Source organism: Macaca fascicularis, chromosome 1 (assembly GCF_037993035.2).
Source record: "Macaca fascicularis isolate 582-1 chromosome 1, T2T-MFA8v1.1".
NCBI lineage: Eukaryota > Metazoa > Chordata > Mammalia > Primates > Cercopithecidae > Macaca > Macaca fascicularis.
In genome coordinates this window covers 29,154,823-29,178,282 of record NC_088375.1, presented here as the reverse complement: position 1 = coordinate 29,178,282, position 23,460 = coordinate 29,154,823, and the positions used below count along the sequence as shown (strand labels likewise).

At 38.9% G+C, this 23,460-nt stretch overlaps 1 protein-coding gene across 22 annotated transcripts in view; it reads right to left on the bottom strand.

Moving 5' to 3' along the window:
* PRRC2C (proline rich coiled-coil 2C) overlaps window positions 1-23,460 on the bottom strand; it is a 106,726-nt gene that overhangs the window by 49,823 nt on the left and 33,443 nt on the right. For all 22 annotated transcript variants that reach the window (XR_012422036.1, XM_005539987.4, XM_045392758.3 and 19 more), the window contains exons 7-16: window positions 21,273-21,355; window positions 20,176-20,309; window positions 20,008-20,095; window positions 18,578-18,722; window positions 15,769-15,822; window positions 10,375-10,987; window positions 7,673-7,842; window positions 6,998-7,247; window positions 5,806-6,016; window positions 1,095-3,353 (exon numbers count right to left, since the gene is read on the bottom strand). Coding sequence is in view for 21 of the 22 variants with exons in the window: in XM_005539987.4 (XP_005540044.2) it covers window positions 1,095-3,353; window positions 5,806-6,016; window positions 6,998-7,247; window positions 7,673-7,842; window positions 10,375-10,987; window positions 15,769-15,822; window positions 18,578-18,722; window positions 20,008-20,095; window positions 20,176-20,309; window positions 21,273-21,355 (4,007 nt within the window). In the remaining variant the exon portion in view is untranslated. The remainder of the gene's footprint in view (window positions 1-1,094; window positions 3,354-5,805; window positions 6,017-6,997; window positions 7,248-7,672; window positions 7,843-10,374; window positions 10,988-15,768; window positions 15,823-18,577; window positions 18,723-20,007; window positions 20,096-20,175; window positions 20,310-21,272; window positions 21,356-23,460) is intronic.

Below are 23,460 nucleotides of genomic sequence, written 5' to 3'. Positions count from 1 at the left end.
TATTAAGTGCATCACAAGTATCATCTTAGTATCTTCACACATTAAGTGCTATTATTTTCTCCCCATTTTACTGGTGAGGATGCAAAGGGTAAGCAACTAGAAAGTATCAGAGCCTAGATTTGAACCTAGGCATTCTGAATCTTAACTGCTACTTTATAATGCTTTCTAATACTAAAGAAATCAATACTAGCTTACTATAACCAACGTCTTTTTTTTTTTTTTTTTTTGAGACGGAGTCTTGCTCTGTGGCCCAGGCTGGAGTGCAGTGGCACGATCTCAGTTCACTGCAAGCTCCGCCTCCCGGTGGCGCCTGCCACCATGCCTGGCTAATTTTTTGTATTTTTAGTAGAGACGGGGTTTCACTGTGTTAGCCAGGATGGTCTCAATCTCCTGACCTTGTGTGAGGACCTCGTGCTTCGGCCTCCCAAAGTGCTGGGATTACAGGTGTGAGCCACTGCGCCCAGCCCAACATCTTAATACTTAAAAAAACAGGCCAAGTTTAGCTTACTTGAGAAAAATTCTTTAAAAAAATCCATTGCCATGGCAATTATGTTACTGGTGTCCTTGGCAGTAGAACAGGGATTTGTTTTCTGGGCCTCTCTATAGATGATTGTTGATTATAGATTCGCAACCCAAGATAAGAATACAATTTATCCTTAATGTTCAACACTAATTCTCAAGAAACCAGTATTGAGTGATAAAGTATACGGTTATAACATTAATTTAAACCTTGGAGGACACCTGTGTAGCACTAGAGGTTTATAAGGAGAAACTGAGAAAGAAGGGAGGGTTACTCATCAGATACTTACCAAATAAGGACACCGTACACGTCCCTCCCTAGATGCGTACATTTTCCCAAAGCTACAAGTTTCCAAGAGGACTCTTCTGGAAAATGTAACTTAGCAGGGAAAGACTCCTAAGACACCTTAGCCTCTCTTCCTTAAGCACCCTTACACTTTGAGAACAGAGAATAAAGCATTTGGGAAGAACAATGTTTTTTGGTCCTTTATCTAGACTGGCTCTTCAACCAAGAACTCTACTTTTAAGCTTCTTTAAAGGTGCGGAAGCAACTGTATTTAAAACAAAGTACTCACCCTCTCTTCCCACTTTTTGATGGTGGACCACTTCTCCTTTCATTTCTAGGACCTGAGAAATTCCTTCCTGATTTGGGTGGACCATTGTTGCCACGTCGATTCTGACGATCTACTGGTCTCTGACTTGAAAAACTTCTCTTTGCAATTTCCCTCTTTGGCGGTAAAACATTCTCTCCAATCTTTACAACTGTTTGTGCATTCAAGTCAGCATTTTTTTTTTCATCCCTCTCTCGCCTCTCATTGAAATCACTGCTTTCAGAAGCTGTTTCCCATTCTTCATTTGCCTGATCTGAAGAGTTCTGATTAGATAAATCTGGTGTCTTATTCCCAGAAATATCCCCAATCGTATTAACTGGTTCTTGAGCCACATTATTAACTGTGCCATTTGTGGGCACTGCTACCACCTCATTTGATTTTGAAGCAGCCTCCCTCTCTCTTAGCCGTCTAAATCGAGGTGGTTTGTCTTGCCTTGGTGGTCGGGTAGGACGCTGCCTTCGAGGCCTTTCTCTAGCTGGGTCAAATTTTCGCTCAAATTTTGGAGGTCGTTTATCTGCTGCTATAGGAATAAACTGCTCGTGTCTTCTTGGTGGCTCTCCATCTTCTGGTTTAGGAACTTCTGACTGCCTTGGGTTCCACTGATTGTCCCGATAAGCTGGTCTTCGTAAAGTGGAAGGGCGTGATGGACGGCCTCCAGGATCCCTCCCACCACGCCTGAATGTTCCCCCTCTGCCTCTCCTTGTAGGCTCTCCTTTAGGAAGAAAGCCTGGTTTAGATTTATCGTCATCCCTTACATAAGGCTTTTCTAGCAGTCTATTATCTATTCGAACATGATTATCAGGCTTGAAAGAAGATTGAGGCTTCATAGGCTTTTTGTTTTCAGGCCGTTCCTCTCTTTTGGGAAGTTTGCCTTTACTTAAACTATCCTTGTCGCTTGCACTTTCATGAATTTCACTGTCTGTGTCAGTCTCTGAACCCCGCTGTCGTCTTCTTTTGGGGACAACTTCAAAATCGGAGCTCTCACTCCGTGTTTCACTTTCTTCTCGCTGTCTGAGAGGCCCTGAGGGTACATGCTCTGCTCTTGGCTTATTGTCTCTATACTGAGGATAATCTCGAGTGTGTCCCCTACCACCCCTGCCACGCCCTCCATAAGAACCTCTATAGCTTCGACCTCTGGAGTAATATTCACCTCGGCCTCGACCTCTGTATCCTTGATCTGGAAACCAATCTCTATCTCTAGCTTCTTTCCAGTAGGTCCTGGGAGGTAAAGTTGATTCTTTTTTAATTGCTGGTCTTGAATCTGGTCGAGGCCTCTCTATAACAAGGTCTTTGCTGATGACTTTCTCAGGTTGTTTTTCTTCTTTGACTATTGGTGCTGCCACAGGCTGTTGGTTTACAGTCTTAACTGCAGGCTCTACCTGAACAGTACTCACAGGTTCCAGAGACTTCTCAGTATCCTGAGATGGTTTTTGAGCCAAAGTTGCAGTTTCTGTTGAAGGAAATTTCTCTGCTTCTGGTTGAATTGGTGGTGGAACTGACTGTGGCTGAATCGGTGCTGGTGGCTGAGGTGGTGGTGGGGGAGGAGGAAGATCCTTCTTTTCCGTCTTTTCAGGCTTTATAACTACTTTTTCAGTCACCTTTTCGGTCTTTTCTCCTTCTTTCTCCTTCCTCTGTTCCCGTTCCTCTTTCATATCTCTAAGTACAGGTTTTTTAATGGGACCTGATCTTCTCACAGGTCTATCATTACCTTCTTCCCTTCTGTTGGAGCTTGGTCGTGGGCCCCAACGAGTTTCTGATTTAGATTTATATACTTTTTCAGGTTTTGGTCCTTCGGAAGATCGTATAAAGCCTTCCTTTTTTGGTTTCTCCTCTGGCCTTTCTGTTGGTTCTTTTGAATCAATGCATCTGCTGGTTACTTTAGGAATGCCTGCAGATGGTTCACTTCTCTGCTCATCTGGTTTTTGCATATGGTTAGATCCATGGGAAACACTCCTTTTCCGGGAAGGCTGACTTTCTACAGCTGAAATCCGCTCCTCTTGTGGAGTGGGTAAGGTCTTTTGATCAGGTGCTTCAAAACAAGCAGATTGATTATTCGCATCAGTATGGTGAGGTCTAACATCTTCCACAGATCTGCTTAAAAACTTTTGTACTTCTGCCTCACTTGATTCTCTGACAAAGTCTGCCTTTGGATGGGCCTCTAATTGATTATGTTCTACAGAATAAGCAGCAGTAATCTGTTCCTGGTCCAACGCAGCTTCAGACCTATGATGATAAGAATTCAAAGGTATAACCAACAAAGCAATCTTCCCCACGTGAAGTATATAGCAAAATAATACCTCTAAAACAGAAAGCAAAGACTCTTAACCATAATGAGAATCTTTCTCTCGCTATATAAAAAGTTTAGAGGAGAATTACTCACAGTAGCCAAGAGGTGGAAACAGCCTAAATATCCAATAGCTGAATGGATAAAGAAAATGTGGTATACACATACAACAGAATATTATTCAGGGATAAAAAAGAAGGAAATAGTGTCATATGCTACAACATGGATAAACCCTGAGGACATTATGCTTAAGTGAAGTCAGTCAGTCAGGACAAATACCTTACATGAGGAACGTGAAGTAATCAACCTCATCAAAGCAGAAACCATAATGGTGGCTGCCAGGGGCTAGGAGTAGGGAGAAATAGGAAATATAGGTATAGGTATAATATAGGAAATACAGGTGAAGGTAAAAATAGGAAATAGGTATAAAGTTTCAGTCATGCAAGATAAAAAAATGTTCTGGAGATCTGCTGTATAACATTGTGTTTACAGTTAACTACATGGTACTATATAATTAAATTTTTGTTAAGAGGATAGATCTAATGTTCTAAGTGGTTTCTACCACAAACACAAATGGGGCTGGGTGTGGTGGCTCATGCCTGTAATCCCAATCCTCACTTTGGAAGGCCGAGGTGGGCGCATCACCTGAGGTAGGGAGTTTGAGACCAGCCTGACCAACATGGAGAAACCACATTTCTACTAAAAATACAGAATCAGCTGGGCATGGTGGCACATGCCTGTAATCCCAGCTACTCAGGAGGCTGAGGCAGGAGAATCGCTTCATCCCGGGAGGCGGAGGCTGTGGTGAGCTGAGATGGCGCCATTGCACTCCAGCCTGGGCAACAAAAGTGAAACTCCGCTTCAAAAAAAAAAAAATAAATAAAACATAAAAAAATAAAGGGCCTGGAGTAGGGGCTCACGCCTGTAATCCTTGCACTCTGGGAGGCAGGAGGATCACTTGAGCCCAGGAGTTTGAGACCAGTCAGGGCCATATGACAAAACTCTGTCTCTACAAAAAATACAAGAATTAGCCTGGTATGGTACTACATGCCTTAGTCCCAGCTACTCAGGAGGCTGAGGTGGGAAGATCACTTGAGCCTGGGAGGTCAAGGCTGCAGTGAGCTGTGATTACATCACTGCACTCCAGCCTGGCTGACAGAGCGAGACCCTTCTCAAAAAATAAAAATAAAAAATAGAAATAAATAAATGAAGTTTATTCCTTAAGGAAAAACAAAGTTAAGACCATGCTGATGTGAATTTCTAATCTATCAAGATTAGTAATTTCCACCTAGAATGAAAGAGTACACTAGAGTAAGCTTATCTGTCCCAATTAATTACAAATAATTATAAAACATTACAAAAAAAACACACCCCATTAAAGGGCAGGAAGTTCTAACTGGATGGCTATAAATTATTACAGTCATCACCAATTGTGTGCCATTTCAAAGTCAACTTTGTATTATTATATTTCTCCTTATCTTGGCCTTAAAAATGTTCCCTAAAATACTGTTAAAATGGAAAAATTACATCTAGCTAGATTATATAAGCATTGTAGATACACTTAAATTTCTTTACACCTACTCTACAATAAAGACATCCCAAATGGCTGCACATGATGGTTCACGCCTGTAATCCCAGCACTTTGGAAGGTCAAGGCAGGCAGACTGCTTGAGCCTAGGAGTTCAAGACTAGCCTGGGCAACATGGCAAAACCCCATCTCTATAAAAAATACAAAGATTATCACAAGGTCAGGAGATCGAGACCATCCTGGTTAACATGGTGAAACCCTGTCTCTACTAAAAATACAAAAAATTAGCCGGGCGTGGTGGTGGGTGCCTGTAGTCCCAGCTACTCGGGAGGCTGAGGCAGGAGAATGGCGTGAACCTGGGAGGCGGAGCTTGCAGTGAGCTGAGATCGCACCACTGCACTCCAGCCTGGGAGACAGAGCAAGATTCTGTCTCAAAACAAAAAACAAACAAACAAAAACAAAGATTAGCACGGTGTGGTGGTGTACGCGTATAGTCCCAGCTACTCAGGAAGCTGAGGTGAGTCGATTACTTGAGCCTGGGAGGTGAAGGTTGCAGTGAGCCGAGATCACACCACTGCACTCCAGCCTGAGAAACAGAGCAAGTTCCTATCTCAAAAAAGAACCTACCAATTTCAACATCTAATACTAAATTACAGCATACAATTGAGTACAAAACCAGGTTACAAAATGCCCTAATGAATACAGAGAATATGTCCAAAGAGTAAGTGCAGTATGCTAAATTAAATAGAAGGAAACCAGATTTATGCTTCAGTCCTAAATTGGAATGATCTTCAGAAACACTATACAGTTTTCCTTTTACCAAAATATTCTGTATAGTCTATTAAATTGAAATAATTTATTACCTTACATCCTCAGGCTCTTCTGTTGCTTTGGGAGTAGTTGCTTGTTGAGGCTCAGCATGAGGATAGGGATCTGACCCCCACAGCATACGAGGCTCAGAAAGAGAAATTGCATGATCTCTTGCAGATCGAGCTATATGCTCAAATGACTCAGAACTGTTTGGTGACCCTTCCATCTGGTCTCTTCTCATTAACGGTTTAGGAGGAATCATTCCTGTAATGAAAGTTGAGAAAAAGGTGAAATGAGGCTTTTGAAAAATGAAAGAAACAAAATCATGATAGACATATAATACAGATTACTAATTGTTACATGGAATTCTCCATATTAAAAGCATTTTTTTCCTGAGTAAAAGATTGGTGGAAATTATGTAAGGGTTGTTCTGTGAATGAAATTTTATCACTGCTGTTAAATAAAAATTGCATTTAAGAACTGAGGAAGCAAAATCAGCAAAATCACAATAGCGGCCTGTTTCACTTCAAAAGAAATAAAATATTATGCATATAAAAATCAGACACCAAGTACTGTGACTCTGGATGTCAATACAAACATCATGAAAATTATACCATAACTTCCAGAGAAAATTCTTTCCTAAATTCCATTAACCTACCTTAGTTGGTCAATATTCTACAAAATATGCCACTTAAATTTCCAAATACCAGTATAAATTTAAAAATCATGATTTGTGATCAGCTTATCATCCCTAAATTTTCCTCTGTAACATTTTGGTAATAGATTATCTAGATTTATTCTGATGGATTCCATAAAAGACTACTAAATTCACTTTTTTTTTTCCCTCTAACCTATAAGGAAATGCAAGTGTTAGGTTGGTAAATGATGGAAGAGGAACTTGAAAAAGAACAGATATAATGTATGGACAAAATTCAAATGCCGAAAACACTTTAAAGAAGAAAAACAATGTAGCCAATAACAGATACTGTTAATAAGACATAATTATTTCCATCTGAAGTTTTAAATAATACTCACAAAACAGAAATGAAGTAGTATTTTGTTCTTGCCACATAAGCAATATGAGTGTCAGATATTTAATTACTTGATGCTGAAAGTTACGTAATTTTGATTAAAAATCTAGAGGTTTAAGTTTTTCCTAGATTACAACTCTCAAAGGAACTGAAACTCAAAGCAGGGAAAAAAAAATTTTGATCCTGTAAAACTATAAATGCAAATTCAACTGACCAGGATGAATGGGTGGAATATCCATAGCAGGTCTGCCTGACATCATTCGAGGATCCATGTAGGACTGCATCATGAGCCACCTTGGATCAAAACCCATAGAAGCCAAATGCTGAGGATGAGGCTGCATAGGCTGATAAAGAGGTCTGTGTGGTGGAGGAGGGACAGAACTACTGGATGGTTGTGAAGGAACAGTCTGTGGAAGTACACCTTGCTGTTGCTGCTGCTGCCACTGCTGCTGTTTCATCTGTTCCTGAAAAAGTAAGATCCCATATCTTGAGATTTTAGTTCCACATGACAAATTAATATAATCAATCATATCACAAAATAATCACCTGTTTTGAATCCTTGAAGGAAAAGTAAGAGTTCAAAAGATATTTAACAGAGTTGGCAAGACAAAAGATTGAAAGATGAACTGTAACATTTTACCTTATACTCAAGCACTGTATAATCTATCTCCTAGAAATGGAAGATGGTGTCTATAAATGAGGCAGAAGATCAAAAGGAATGACACAGAAGGTCAAGGTAAAACCCACATTAACTTTTATTTACAAAGAAAAATAATTTCAAGGGAACTTTGTGTGCTTTATGCATTATAAGTTTTATGTCTAATTTCCCAGATTATTGCATAATAACCATTTCAATCAGACATACATGATAAAATATTTTTATCATTACCTGCTGCCGCTGGAATCGTGGAGGTAAAGACTTCTGAAACTGTTTGAAATAGCCAGATAATACAGCCGGCCGAGGTTGAGACCCTGATTCTGGTTCTGTTTCATGCACCACTGGTGTGGCTTCCTTTTCACTGCGATTGCTGTCTTGTCTAGTGAAAACGGGTTCCTCCTCTGCTCAAAGAAAAGGTGAAAGGTATTCATCTATGACACTTATCAAACACATGGTTTTTACACAGACTGAGGTATAATAAAAGTTAATGAGGAAGAAAATATCCTCCACACCCTAAAACATTATTTTCTACTTTAACATTGGTAGTTATCAATGAGGTAACATTAGATTATCAAAACCTTAGATTTCCTAAAAGCTGCATTCTTAGAGATGGAGAGCAGAGATCCAAATGCTTCATCATATAAAATCTATGTTTGATTTTTTTTTAAATAATGAAACATTTCCAACTCTACCTATTTTTTGTTTCAATAAACATCAATGTAATTGTCAGTATTTACTGGTAGTTCATTAAAATCTACATGAAAACACAAATGGCCTACAAACACTTAAAAAGAGAGCATGTTGGTTTATTTAGTTATTTATTAGATAAAGGGACTATAATCTATAAGGAAGACTAATGAGTTTAGTTATTTATTGGATAAAGGGACTATTATCTATAAGGAAAACTAATGAGTTTAAGTCTGAAGACAACAGAGTGATCACCAGTTATCTTCAAACATAATTCATTCTAGAATGTCATTTGTCACAATTACAAAGCCATGCTTATTACAATTCTTTTCTCAAATGACTAGTAATGAATTTAAAATGGAAGATTATCTCCCAATGTAAAAGCATGCTGTTAAGAATCACAAATAACATTTTTATTGCTTGGATTATATTCAATATTAAGAATGTTGTAAAAGAGTGAGCAGGTCATGGTGGTGCACGACTGTAATAACAGTTACTCAGGAGGCTGAGGTGAGAGGGTCACTTGAGCCTGGGAATTTGAGACCAGTCTGGGCAACACAGCAAAAAAAAAAAAAAAAAAAAAAAAGAACGTTGAAAGGGAAAATAATACACTGGAAGAAGAAGAGCTACATAGGCACTGACTTTAAAATCACATGTGTCTTGAGAACATCTCAGAGAGCATTAAAACAAACAAAAAAATTGTATGTGTCTAGTATCAGAATTGAGGGGGGAAAAAAATCACATGGGTATATCTCACTGTTAAACCAAGCTAAAATTAGCTTGCCTTGAGAATATATAAAATGTGAATGAAAATAAAAGCACAAATAAAACTTATTAAACTATGATAATGTTTTCCTTTCTCTTGTGAACACTTTATTTCACTATTTTGGTGTTACGAGCAATCTTCATAAGTACTTATGTAATATAAGCCCACTATCAATAGCACAGTTTCTCTAGATTGATTACTACGAAAAAAATCTGAAATCTTAGAGTCTTAACAAATGATCCATGAAGGTCTTTTTGGCCTTTATTTCATATGGCCTTTATTTCATAAAAAAAATTAAAGATAAAATACTCATACTCTTACGGTTACATTAAGAGCCAAGTTTGAAGGTAACCCTGCATATAAATAAAAACTTTATTTTTAAAAACACATTCTTATTATTTTAAGCAGCAGTGCCTTGTAGAAAAGAGCATGAGAGGTCAGGTTAGAAAACTTACAATATTTCCACATCAGAAAATACACTGAAATAAAACTGCATTTCTATTTTAATTCAAGTCGTTCATTAAAACTAAACTTTAGGCCAGGCGCGGTGGCTCACGTCTATAATCCCAGTAGTTTGAGAGGCCGAGGCAGGCGGATCACAAGGTCAAGAGATCGGGACTATTCTGGCCAACATGGTGAAACCCCGTCCCTACTAAAAATACAAAAATTAGCTGGTTGCAGTGAAACACGCCTGTAGTCCCAGCTACTCGGGAGGCTGGGGCAGGAGAATGGCTTGAACCCGGGAGGCAGAGTTTGCAGTGAGCTGAGATTCCACCATTGCACTCCAGCCTGGAGACAGAGTGAGACTCTGTCTCAAAAAACAACAACAACAAAACAACAACAACAAAAAACCCTGAACTTTAACTTTGCCAAGACTTTATACTATATTTGAATGCCATTAATCAGTCTACAAGCCAACTTGGAGAAGAACAAAAAAGTTGATTAGATCTAGAAAAAGAATTTTATTTTAAAGTATAATTACTCTAGGAAACTACAGTTTAATAGCATATCAACTACACCATGGAAGCTTGCATGTTTAAACTGATTAAACAGCAAACCTGAAATTATGAGCTAGGTGCAGTCATTTAATGATGATAATCCAACATTCTCATTAAGCTCTATGCCAGTTCAGTTTTAGAGGTATTCATGCATGTGAACAAATGAGATTTTGTTTAGTTAAATGTCTTGGAGTCAGAAAAAAGCAGGGGGAGAATCAGTACATGTGACTAGGAAGTCAATACAATTCTGCAGATAAAACAGAAATGAAGCCCATCTAATAACTGAGAAACACTTCAGGGATGTCTGTTCATATACAGAATTAGAAAGCATGGCTCTAGCCCATATTTTGTACTGGAAATGCTATCATAAAACAATCGTTTTTATTTTGATGACATATATTTAAAATATACAACCCCCAAACTATAACCAACAAAAAGCTCTTTGTAAAGTTTATAAAAGAGAATGAAGAAGAGTATCAAACCTTTATTACAGTTGTTTTCACTTTCTTGTTTTTCTACCATGGGCTCCAAATTAGGTTCTCTGGGTTCAATTTTCTCCTCTAATTTCTCCCTTTCCTTCTCCAGCTCACATTCCTTTTCTTGTTCTTTCATCTTTTGTAGTTCTTTTTCCTTTTCTTTCTGCCGTTCTTTTTCTTTTTCTTGCTTTCTTTCTTTCTCCATTTCTCTTTGTTTTTCCTGCTCCTTCTCCAGCTCTTTCTCCTTTTCCTGCTGTCTCTCCCTCTCTTTTTCCCTCTCCTTCTCTCGTTCCTGTTCTTGTTCTTTTTCAAGTTCTTTCTCACGCTCCCGTTCTTTTTCTCGCTCCCTTTCCCTAATTTCCTCTGGAGATGGTTGTTTTTCCAGGATGCCAAGCTTCTCATCCAATCGTTTCAGTTTCTCTGCACAAGCCGCCTTCCTTTGTTCTTCCATTCTTCGCTCTTCCTCTTCACGCCGTTTACGAGCACGTTCTACTGCTGCAGAAATTTCTGACTGTTGTCTTCGTCTTTGCTTCCATATTTCATCTTCATCAGCTACTTGCTGCTTGGAGGGAAAGGGGCCCGGTCTTCCAGGTACTGCCTGTCGATCTGGAGGTGGATGCTGAAACATTAAGGTATCAGATGAGTATGACAACTCTATTTCTGACTAACATTGGGTATCAGGCATGGAGAAGGAAAAATCCCACAAAAGTATCAGAAATTTCTCTGATGAACATACACATTAAAATGAAAACACATAAGATGGGAAATATATTACATCTAGATAATTCACCAAACTAAGACCAGATTAATCCAGCTCTCCAATGTTTACTGAGTATGTACCTATTTATTGTGCCAGACATTGTTGCTCATTCAGTATTTGTTGAATAAAATTAGAAGCACAACAGTGAATCTCAAAATCTAGTTAGAGACAAAGGAAATTTAGCATGAATGCTTTGGAAGCAGCTGCCACAGCTGGAATGCCTGAGAGAGAGAAACGAAGGTATTAAATATCCAAAATGATGGCATGTTAGCTCTGAGAAAATTAAGGTACAGCTACGGGTAAAAAGCACAGAGCCAAAGAAGCAAGGTGAAAAAGACAGAGACAGTGCTGTAATGATACCCCAAAGAAGAAATTCCTACAAATTAGTCTGGGTGAAGAAAAGTTCTATCTTTAGACTGAAAGATCCAGAAAAACTATCTAGAACCCGGAGTGGAGAATGGGAGGATCATCTGAAAGATCCAAGTTTCAATGACTGAATTTTCATTAATGTGTTATAAAACAATGACAGCTTTTAAAATCACTGCTTGCAACAATGCAAAAACAATAAAAGTAACAAAAAAATTTCTTTAACATACTGATTTTTAAAGCTACTAGGATGAAGAAATCTTAAAAGCCGTATGTAACCCAGCTGGAATGCTTACAAAAAGATTAAACAATGATACAACGAAAACACTTGACTGAACGTCTTTTTAAATGAATGCAGACTACCATGTACTAATAGTGCTATCATGTGCAAACTACTTCAGTTCTCTGGTGCTGAGTTTCTTCATCCACAGCTCAGAGATAAGCTGAAAAACCAAATATATAAGTACCTAATTTACACAATTCACTTCAGAGAAGTAAAATTTACTTAAAACGTGCTGCACATATTTTAAGTGTATAGTTTGATGAGTTTGGACAAATGATACACCTGTGTAACCACTGCTCCAATGCAGACACAGCATTTCCATCACTCCTCTTCCTCCCCCTGTGGCCCCAAGCACCCCGACCCTAACCTTGTATAGTTTTGTTTGTCCTTTCTTTCATCTTTTTTTTTTTTTTTTTTTTTTTTGGTTTTTTTTTTTGAGACGGAGTCTCGCTCTGTCGCCCAGGCTGGAGTGCAGTGGCCGGATCTCAGCTCACTGCAAGCTCCGCCTCCTGGGTTCACGCCATTCTCCTGCCTCAGCCTCCCGAGTAGCTGGGACCACAGGCGCCCGCCACCTCGCCCGGCTAGTTTTTTGTATTTTTTTTAGTAGAGACGGGGTTTCACCATATTAGCCAGGATGGTCTCGATCTCCTGACCTCGTGATCCGCCCGTCTTGGCCTCCCAAAGTGCTGGGATTACAGGCTTGAGCCACCGCGCCCGGCCTCTTTCATCTTTTATACAAACTTCTTTTGCTAAGTATAATGGCAGTGAGGTTATTTTATGTATGAGTAGTTTGCTCCATTTTACTGCTGGATAGTATTCCATTGTGGGCATGCTGTTTCATGTATGATAGACATGTGGGTTGCTTCCAGTTTTTTTTTTTTTTTTTTTTTGAGACGGAGTCTCGCTCTGTCGCCCAGGCTGGAGTGCAGTGGCGCAATCTCGGCTCACTGCAAGCTCCGCCTCCCGGGTTCACGCCATTCTCCTGCCTCAGCCTCCCGAGTAGCTGGGACTACAGGCGCCCGCCCCTGCGCCCGGCTAATTTTTTCTATTTTTAGTAGAGACGGGGTTTCACCATGGTCTCGATCTCCTGACCTTGTGATCCGCCCACCTCGGCCTCCCAAAGTGCTGGGATTACAGGCGTGAGCCACCACGCCCGGCCCTTCCAGTTTTTAAACTATGAATAAAACAGCTATGAACATTCATGCATAAGTCTTTGCATAAATGAACGTTTTCATGGCTGTTGGATAAACAGCTAGAAGTGGAAATCCTGTGTCATAGGGTAAATATATATTTCATTTACAAGAAACTGCCAAACTGTTTTCCAAAGTGGTTATAAGGTTTTCCAATGGATAAGTTTGCCAGCTGCTCTGTACATCCTTGCCAACACATGGTGTCATCAGTCTTTAATTTTGGCAGTGTAGTAAAATCTCAGTGATTTTAACTTGCATTTCCCTGATAACTAAAGATACTGAGTAATTTTCCATGTGCATACTGGGCATTCTTACATTTTCTTTTCTGAAACAAATGTTCAAGTCTTTTTGTTTAACTACTTATTATTGAGTTGTAAGATATTAAAAAAAACAAAAACAAAAACAAAAACGGCCCAGGCTGGACATGGTGGCTCACATCTGTAATCCCAGCACTTCGGGAGGCCAAAGCAGGAGGACTGCTTGAGCTCAGGAGTTCAAGACTAGCCTGGGCAACATGGCGAAACCCAATCTCTACAAAAAGATAAAAAATTAGCCGGGCATAGAGGCGCATGCCTGTGGTCCCAGCTACTTGGTAGGCTGAGGCAGGAGGATCGCTTGAGCCCAGGAGGTTTAGGCTACAATGAGCTGAGATTGTGTTCCAGCCTGGGGAACAGAACACGACCCTGCTGCAAAAAAAAAAAAAAAGAAAAGCTTAGATACAAGTCCTTCGTCAGATGTATTAGGAAGATTTTTTTCTGCAACATATCTTTGCATTCTTTGGGAAATGTTCTTCAAAGTCCAACTGACCAACTGTTTTTCCTTTCTAATTCGTGGCCAAGGTCTTATTTATCAAAGAAAACTTTGTCAGCTCCAAGTTCATGAACACTTGATCTTCTATACTTTTTTCTACATGTTTTAGTTTTAGCTTCTGTGTATGCAGAAATGCTATAAAGAGCTTTCAGTGGTTATGAGGAGAGGGACTGCTGGAAATGATGGTGATGGTTGTGATACGTGCAGATATCCCAGTAGGGTGATTAGAGAAGGTCTGGAGATCCTGATCATAACAAGGATTTCAGGAAAAGAAAATCTGCTTGTAAGAAAGAACAAGTAAAGAAGTCAGGAAGATCAATGTGTATGTGGTGAGAACAGCAGATGAAATTAGAAAAGTAGACAGAGATCTGAAAGATCATGAGAAGGACCTGAACAATGAGTAATGGACCTAATACATAGTTTTAAAAAGACAACAACTACTACAGGAGAATATGGGATGAAGGCGGCAAGTGAGCAGGCAGCATAAGAGGCAAGCAGTATCTGTCAAGAACCCACTCCAATAGTTCAAAGGGAAGTAAGAGGTGGTAGCGAGCAGTCAGTGTATATTTTGAAGGTAGAGGTGACATTTTGCTGATAAAGCTAGATGTAGGGTAAAAAAAGAGTTAAGAGTAACTTCTAAGTTTCAGCCTTAGCAAATATGTGAATAATAATGCCATTACCTGCAATAGGAAAGACAGGAGAAGCAGCACTGTGGATATATAGGGTAAGTGGGGGTGTGTGTTATGGTTTGGACATATTTGAGCTGTTTACTAGAGATCCAAGTGGAGATGTTGAGTTGATTGTTGAATATATGACTCTTAAAAGTCAGGGCAAAGCTTTTTGGCCTAAATGTACATTTGAATGCCATCAGCTCATAGAAGACATTCCCAAGGAAAAGGATACAGATTTTTAAAACAGACTGAGAACAAGACTTAGTTCTCCAACACTCGAAGTGTAGGAGGCCCAGAAGGAATACAAAGCAAAGAAAAACTAAATAGTGAGGTGTCTCAGATGCAAGTAGGAAAAAAAGTGTTTTAAGGATAGGCCAGGGATGGTGGCTCAAGTCTGTAATTCCAGCACTTTGGGAGGTCAAGGTGGATGGCTTGAGTCTAGGAGTTCAAGACCAGCCTGGACATGAAGGCGAGACCGTCTCTGCAAAAAATTAGCCCAGTGTGGTGGTGTGCACCTGTAGCCCCAGCTGCTGGGGAGGTGAGAGGACCCCCTTGAGCCCAGGAGTCCAGGTGGCAGTGAGCTATGATTACACCACTGCACTCCAGCCTGGGCCAGAAAGCAAGACCCTGTCTCTAAAAATATATGCATATACACAAGAGGGATGGAGTAATCAACTATGTCAATGACTCAGCTGAGATTTAAATGAGATGAAGACAAGAAAACTGAATTTGTCAAGATGGAAGTCATCATTGACTCTGATAATAATAGTTTCAAAGGTAGAGTGGGAAAAGAAAGCATGCCTGGAGAGTGCTAATGAAAGAATGAGCAGCAAAAGACGGTAAGTATAAATAGCTCACTAAAACAATTTCACCGATGGAGAACAGAGAAACAGGGTAGACACTGCAATGGGATGGAAGGCAGTGGGATGGAGTAATGTTAACAGAGAGGTCTTTGTGAAGTTGTTTTTCTGAAAAGATGAGAGATAACATTATCAAAAGTGGAAAAGGATACAAGGAACAAAGTAAAAAAGTGTCCTTAGCAGCAAAAACAATAGGAAGAAAAAGTATACAGTGAAATGGAAAAAAAAAAAGTTATCTCCTAGCTACTTCTTATTTTCTTAGTGAAACTTGGAGCATGCTTATCAACTGAGAATGAAAATGAAAAGGATGAAGAGTAAGACATGTAAGAGTCACAAGGTAAAAAGTTAGTAACTGTTTCATAAAAGTTTTAAATAAAAAATTTGGTGTCTTTCCACCAAAACAAAACAAAAGGTCAAATAAAACATATAATCCATAAACAAGCATTTAGTTAAAATTTACCTGCTGTGCAAGCAACTTTGGAGGTGGTGGCAGATGTGAAGACGTTCCACGTTCCTATTATAAAGAAGAAAGAATTACTGTTATTATTTTGGAGACAGTCTTGCTCTGTCGCCCATGCTGGAATGCAGTGGCATGATCTTGGCTCACTGCAACCTCTGTCTCCCAGCGCCAAGCAATTCTCATGCCTCAGCCTGCTAAATACCTGGGATTACAGGTGTGTGCCAACACGACCGGGTAATTTTGCATTTTTAGTAGAGACAGGGTTTTGCCGTGTTAGCCAGGCTGGTCTCGAACTCCTGACCTCAAATGATCTGCCTGCCTTAGCCTCCCAAACTGCTGGGATTACAGGTGTGAGCCACTGCACCAGCCTGAAAGAATTACTTAAAAAATAAACATATAAAAAAAAATATATCGGCCAGGTGTGGTGATTCACGCCTGTAATCCCAGCACTTTGGGAAGTCAAGGTAGGCGGATCGCCTGAGGTCAGGAGTTCAAGACCAGCCTGGCCAACATGGCAAAACCCTATCTCTACTAAAAATACAAACATTAGCCAGGTGTGGTGGCGGGCGCCTGTAATCCCAGCTACTCTGGAGGCTGAGACAGGAGAATTGCTTGAACCTGAGAGGTGGAGGTTGTAGTGAGCGAAGATCGTGCTACTGCACTCCAGCCTGGGTGACAGAGCAAGATTCCGTCTCAAAAAAGCAAAGAAAAAGGAAAAATATATCTATTAGAAATATTTCAGCAGGGCGTGGTAGCTCACGCCTGTAAGCCTAGCACTCTGGGAGGCCAAGGCGGGTGGATCACAAGGTCAGGAGTTAGACACCAGCCTGGCCAACATGGTGAAACCCATCTCTACTAAAAACACAAAAATTAGCCGGGCATGGTGGTGTGCGCCTGTAATCTCAGCTACTTGGAAGGCTGAGGCAGAAGAATTGCTTGAACCTGAGAGGCAGAGGTTGCAGTGAGCCAAGATCATGTCACTGCATTACAGCCTGGGAGTCAGATCAAGACTCCATCTCAAAAAAAAAAAAGAAATATTTCTCAATGTACTGATTTTCTCAATATCACAAGATTCCTAAACATCTTTCTCCTTCTCTATTTTTAAATAAAAGCATATCACTCATTACAAGATTACTTTTTATGGAATCACTCTGCTATTTCAACAAGGTTAGAATCTCAAATGCACTTTAAAACAAAAATTTTAGCCAGGCATGGTGGCTCACACCTGTAATCCCAGCACTTTGGAAGGCTGAGGCCAGTGGGTCATTTGAGGCCAGGAGTTCAAAATCAGCCTGGCCAACGTGGTGAAACCTCTTCCCTACTAAAAATACAAAAATTAGCCGGGTGTGGTGGCACACCATTGTAGTCCCAGCTAGTCGGGAGGCTGAGGCACAAGAATCTCTTGAGCCCATGAGGTGGAGGTTGCAGTGAGCCAAGATCACACAACTCCACTCCAGCCTGGGTGAAACAGCAAGGCTCTGTTTCAAGAGGGAAAAAAAGAATTTTAGTCTAACTGTTCTGGAATTCTGATCCAGAAAATCTGACTGGGGAGAGGTATACCTCTAATTACTAAATTTTATTTATGTAAGCTCAATTCGTTTCTAGTGGCAAACTAAAAATATGAGATCTTAAAATCTAAAACATAATGGAACAAAATATATGAAACATTCACTTGCTAATATACATACCACTGTCACAAAAAAAGTCAAAGACATATTCCATCTATTCCTCTATTCTTTCACGAAAAATTCTCATTCCCCATTATGCCAATAAGTAAAAAGTCACACAAAAAATTTTATTAAAATGTTATTTTAAAAATTATTCTTTTTCAGGGTTCATAAATTTATTCTTCAATGGATCATCAATGCCTTAAGATTAAAACCATTGTAGAGCATACATTTTTAAGAAGTGGTTCTTATATAGTCTACCTCTCTCCCATCAAACTACTTAGAATTTCTTGAATGTGCCATGTTTTCTCATACTTCTCTACATGTGTTTCCACTGCTTATAATAGCTATATTCCCTTTGTATACTGGCTAAATCATGCTTAAGAATTAGCTCAAGTACTTAGTCTTCTGCAGCTTTCTACCTTAAATGAATTCTCGAAGAATTTATTTTGTACCCTCTATGATTATGCTACTTAGTCACACTTCTTACTGACTTTTTTTCCTGTCAAAGAAACTGTTAGCTACCTCCTTTTAGCCCTCAGAAGGGACAAGTTCCTCCATCTATTTTGTATGAATCCAACAAATACATGCTAATTATACTGATTCCTTAATAAAGAGATAAGCGGACTCCCTTGAAAGTAGCCCTTTTTATTCCCAGTTTATAATGCATCTTTTGCAACCGTTTACCATCTCAGAAGTAGGTTCAAATATCTGTTGCACACACATTTCCCTTCATTCACAATGTTCTTCAAAATGATTCAGACTTTAGATGTCCCTACTCACTATGTGATTTCCCTACAGATAGTGTACCATTCACACAAAAAGAATGACTAGTATTTAAGTATTCAATAAACCGTAAAGCACTTCAGCAATGCTTATTTTATTTTAGAAAAATGTCATCCCTACACTTTGCTATGACTGAGCTGTATCATAAGGTGAAAAGGGTGAAGCTTTAGTTTTCACTTGATAATTTTAGCTACTCTACTGATAATTCTGGTTAAATGCAATAAAAATTATGATAGATTCAAGACTATTCAAGAAAAAATACACAGTTCCCTTTTCCTAAGTCCCATTCCACTCAGTGATAAGACTAATTCAAGATAATCCTTGAAATAACAAGGATCTCCATGAGTCCAACAAACCTGATTAAATGAAGGTCCTTTCCCAAAGGGAACTTTTGCTACTGATGGTTGGGCAGGTATTTGAGAAGATGATTTAGCGTTGGAAACTTCATCTGCTTCTTTTTTGTTTTCATTGTTTTCAGAGGCTTTTGAACCTTGATCCTCACTGAAAAATCAAAATGCAGAAGAAATAAAGTGGACCAACTTATCATAAGTACATACATTTTTTTTGGCAATTAAAAAAAATTATTTCGGTATGGTTTCCCGGGGGGAATGTATTAAGGAATGAGATGCGTATGTGACCTACTAGTGCTAATTTCTTCTTTCAATAAATATATACTATGAAAGTGCAATACAGTATTTGTCAAATCTAAACACACACGTCAGGCATATATCCTGGCCAAAGAATATAATCACATAATTTCCTATCTCCTCTATGTAAGAAATATAATCCAAATATAACTGGGTAATATTGGAATTATTATTTAACTGCATTCTAATTTATTCTGATTTAATAAAAAGATAAATTACAGTATTTTTTCAAAGCCACAGCAAATCACAGGTATCTCTTACATGATCATAAAACAATTGTTTGTCACAATGCCATAACTGAAAAATTATGTCAAATGTGCTTACAAACTTTCATATATTTTAAAAGCCCAACATTTATGATATATAACCCATATATTCCTGACTGGTGTTCCAATATTCCAGAATGAAGGAAAAAGAAACAAAAAACTCCCCATTTTCTAAGGCCCTAATGCAGTTTACTAAGTTTTAAGAAATCGAGGACCTGAAGCAGCTGTAGTTACCCAGGGAATTATTCTCCAATTTTATAAATATGGATCAGGCCAAGCAAGTAACAGTTTAAAATTGTTCCTAATACCAATTCTCAAAAGATCTCCAAACTAGGTGCTAAATACCTAAATATCTTTTTTTGAGATACAGTCTTGCTCTGTCACCCAGACTGGAGTGCAGTGGCATGATCTCAGCTCAATGCAACCTCCGCCTCCCAGATTCAAGTGGTTCTCCTGCCTCAGCCTCCTGAGTAGCTGGGATTATAGGCATGTGCCACCACACCTGGATAATTTTTGTATTTTTAGTAGAGACAGGGTTTCACCATTATGGCCAAGCTGGTCTTGAGCTCCTGACCTCAAGTGATCTGCCTGCCTCGGACTCCCAAAGTGCTGGGATTACAGACATGAGCCACTGCATCCGACCCTAATAAAGTTTTTAAATCAACTCTCTTGAGACGCAACACATTTTAATTAACGGATTAGCTGTATACTGTATTAATCTAGCTCATTAATCACCTTCTATTTAGTAAAACTTCAGAGAATATATAAATTCTACAAATAACAATTGTCTGTTAATAAAGCCTCTCTGCATAAGTAGTTAATATTGTATCAACAAATTTCATACTGTTATTAGTAAAACATACCACAACTTACCTGTTATTCTCTTTAGGACTGTTACTTCCTTGTTCATCATCATCACTGAAATTCAGTTGCTCTGTATAATCTACTTCCATCTGAGCACCTATTAAATTAAGGAAAACTCAGACTGGCTGCTTGAAAGCATCTAACAATTTAAAGCACTTAATTAATTTTGCCTCTTACCTGCCCAACCCTCATCAGCTTCAGCATCTAGGTTATCAAATTTATCAAGCTCCTTCAGTTCTGATGCACTAAGAATGGATGGGCGTTCAGGCTCTGAGGCCCATGAAGGAGGTGGGCCTCTTCCTCGGAGGCCTCTAATGAAAGGCAGGTCATGGAAAAGACACAAAAGTTTATGATACTAAATTGGGAGAATACTAAAAGATTGGAATTTAGTTCATTTCGACATTAGTGTTTTCTACACCAAGATATATAATATGTTCTGCATTGACGTGTATGAAAAAATTAATATTAATACGTAATTATAGGATAATACGTAACTCTTAAGTAACAGCTGACACAGTTTTTAAGAATTCTCAAACATTTAAGATAAAACAAATATATGCTAAAGGATAACAATATGAATAAAACTAACTTCAAAACACGTAATTTTGAGGAAAATAATTCAAGAGGATGATCAAGTCTCACATAATAAGCCAAAAAAAAAAAAAAGGGGGGGGGGAGTCCATAACATGAAAGGAAGAGGAGAAAAACAAGTGTCATCAATTTTAGGACCATGGTTTTCAGTTTTCTTTTTTTTCGAGATGGAGTCTCGCTCTGTCGCCCAGGCTAGAGTGCAGTGGCACAATCTCGGCTCACTGCAACCTCCGCCTGCCAGGTTCAAGCAATTCTCCTGCCTCAGCCTCCCGAGTAGCTGGGATTACAGGTGCACACCACCATGTCCGGCCAATTTTTTGTATTTTTTTTTAGTAGAAACAGCATTTCACCATGCTGGCCAGGCTGGCCTTGAACTCCTGACCTCCTGTGATCCACCCACCTTGGCCTCCCAAAGTGCTGGGATTACAGGGTTGAGCCACTGTGCCCGGCCTGGTTTTCAGTTTTCAAAATCCTATGTAAATTAATTTAAATGTTTAAAAGAATGAATTATATCTGGTCTGTCTTATAAGAGTTAGCCAATTATTTATTAATGACAACTGTACTGTGAGGACAGGAAAACGATCAATTACACAACTCAAAATCACACAATCCACTCCACCTTTAGGAAATCTTAACAAGCATATACATATTCCTTACAGACTTTAATCATTTAATAGCCTTACTTGTTTCCTTCAGATAAAGAAGGTGGGAATCTCATGGGACCATGGAGAGGAGGATATGTCATCCTTGGATACTGTTGAAACATCTGAATGAAGGAAACAAAAAATTTTGATAAATTTAGCAACCCAGTTATTTTAAAAAATTATATATATCTATATACACACACACACATAAATACATAAAAATCTGAGCCTAGGCCTGAAGTTATAATTTATAGAAACAATGATTAAAATGAATAAAACTATTAATGACTGTTACCTGCTAGCATAGATCATCATTCATCCTCAATAGCAACCCATTTCCAAGGCCATTGCCTCTACCAACTCTTTACAAATAGAATAACTAGAGCACATCATATGAAAGACTTCTGCATTATATTGATAAAATTACATTAAAGTAATTGTATTAACAAGGTATGTACACATTAAAGTAACTGTATCGAGATATGTAATGTAAAATTGCATTAAAGTAACTGTATCAATAAGATATAAATTACATTAAAGTAACTGCATCAACAGGATATATACACACATGTACCCCAGCAAACAGCAAAGTGAAAATATTCGAAAAGCAGATGCTGTAGGCCTTTCTCCATAAGCAGGAGTAGAATAATTAGAGGCAGATTTGTGGATAAGGAGGATAACATCAGTCCCCAGCCCCAGCACCTCAAATAGAAAAAAGTAGGGGTAGCAGGGGTAGGGAAGAACTCAGTTCAGATAAATTTAAGGGACAGTCCACAATCCAAGGAACTGAGTTGGAAAAGGGGGACAGAGAGCTACCCAAAAATTTTCTACGGATATGGCATAGGTGAATTCTCAATCAAATTACTGCACAAATGATCATTATAAACAGTCCCAAACAGGTCCAGATATTATTCTCTGTAGGAACTTGGCTCTGGGAAACTAAACTTAAGAGGAGACATAAGATAGATTCTGAGAACAAATAACACCAAGGGATTCATCCTATGATTTTGAAGGGAGGAAGTGTCAAAGAATAGCTTGGTCATTTACTATTTGCTTATATCCAAGTAAAATTATGTAAATAATATGAAATTATATTACTGTAAAAACACAATTTATATCCTAAAATAGAAGACTAGTTTTTCTAAAAAGAAAGTAGTAACTATGTGTTAGATAAGAAAATTACCTTACATTTGAAGCAAGGATGTTTATATGATTATGCTGTCTAAAGATGAAAATTCTGGGCCAGGTGCAGTGGCTCACACCTGCAATCCCAGCACTTTGGGAGGCTGAGGTGGGTGGATCACTAGGTCAGGAGATGGAGACCATCCTGGCTAACATGGTGAAACCCTGTCTCTACTAAAAATACAAAAAAACTAGCTGGGTGTGGTGGGTGCGCCTGTAGTCCCAGTTACTCAGGACGCTGAGACACGAGAATCACTTGACCCCAGGAGGCAGAGGTTGCAGTGAGCTGAGATAGCACCAGTGCACTCCAGCCTGGCGCCAGAGTGAGACTTCGACTTTTAAAAAAAAAAAAAAAAAAAAGAAAGAAGAAGAAGAAGAAGAAAAAGAAGAAATTTCTCTTAAGTCAGTTGAAGCAATGTTAATTAAGCCCAGCAACAGCTGAAACTCAGCTGGGGAAACTTTGAGGGATACTCTGGAGAATTTTCAGTAGCATCACACTTCTATACTGAAGTTAATAAAGACACTACTGGAGGCATATGTTCATAGCTAAAGCTGCATTAAATCCTTCATCTGGTCATTCCAGGCATAATTTCATGTGGTCTTAAATGCTTAACGTCTAGGAATTTGGCAGAAAATTCATTATAGAAACAAATTTTAAATTCTCAGTATATAGTAGTGATATTTAAATGTTTTTGTTAATTAGCGGAACACATTATTCAAATATAATCGCTGATGAAAGTGGGAATGATGCCCACTTGGTCTCCCCTCTTTCCTATCCTACCCTTTCACCTGAAAGTTCAGGGATCTTTGGTAGCGCAAATTGAAAATGATTAGGAAAAAAGGAATTTTTTTTCCTACCCATTTCTAATGGGTATAAATCATTTTTCAAGGCCAGGTCAGCATACTCCTAAACTTCTTTTAGGAAAACATTTAACGGTCAGGCACAGTGGTTGACACGTGTAATCCCAGCACTTTGGGAAGCCAAGGAGGATAGATCACCTGAAGTCAGGAGATCAAGACTAGCCCAGCTAACATGGTGACACCC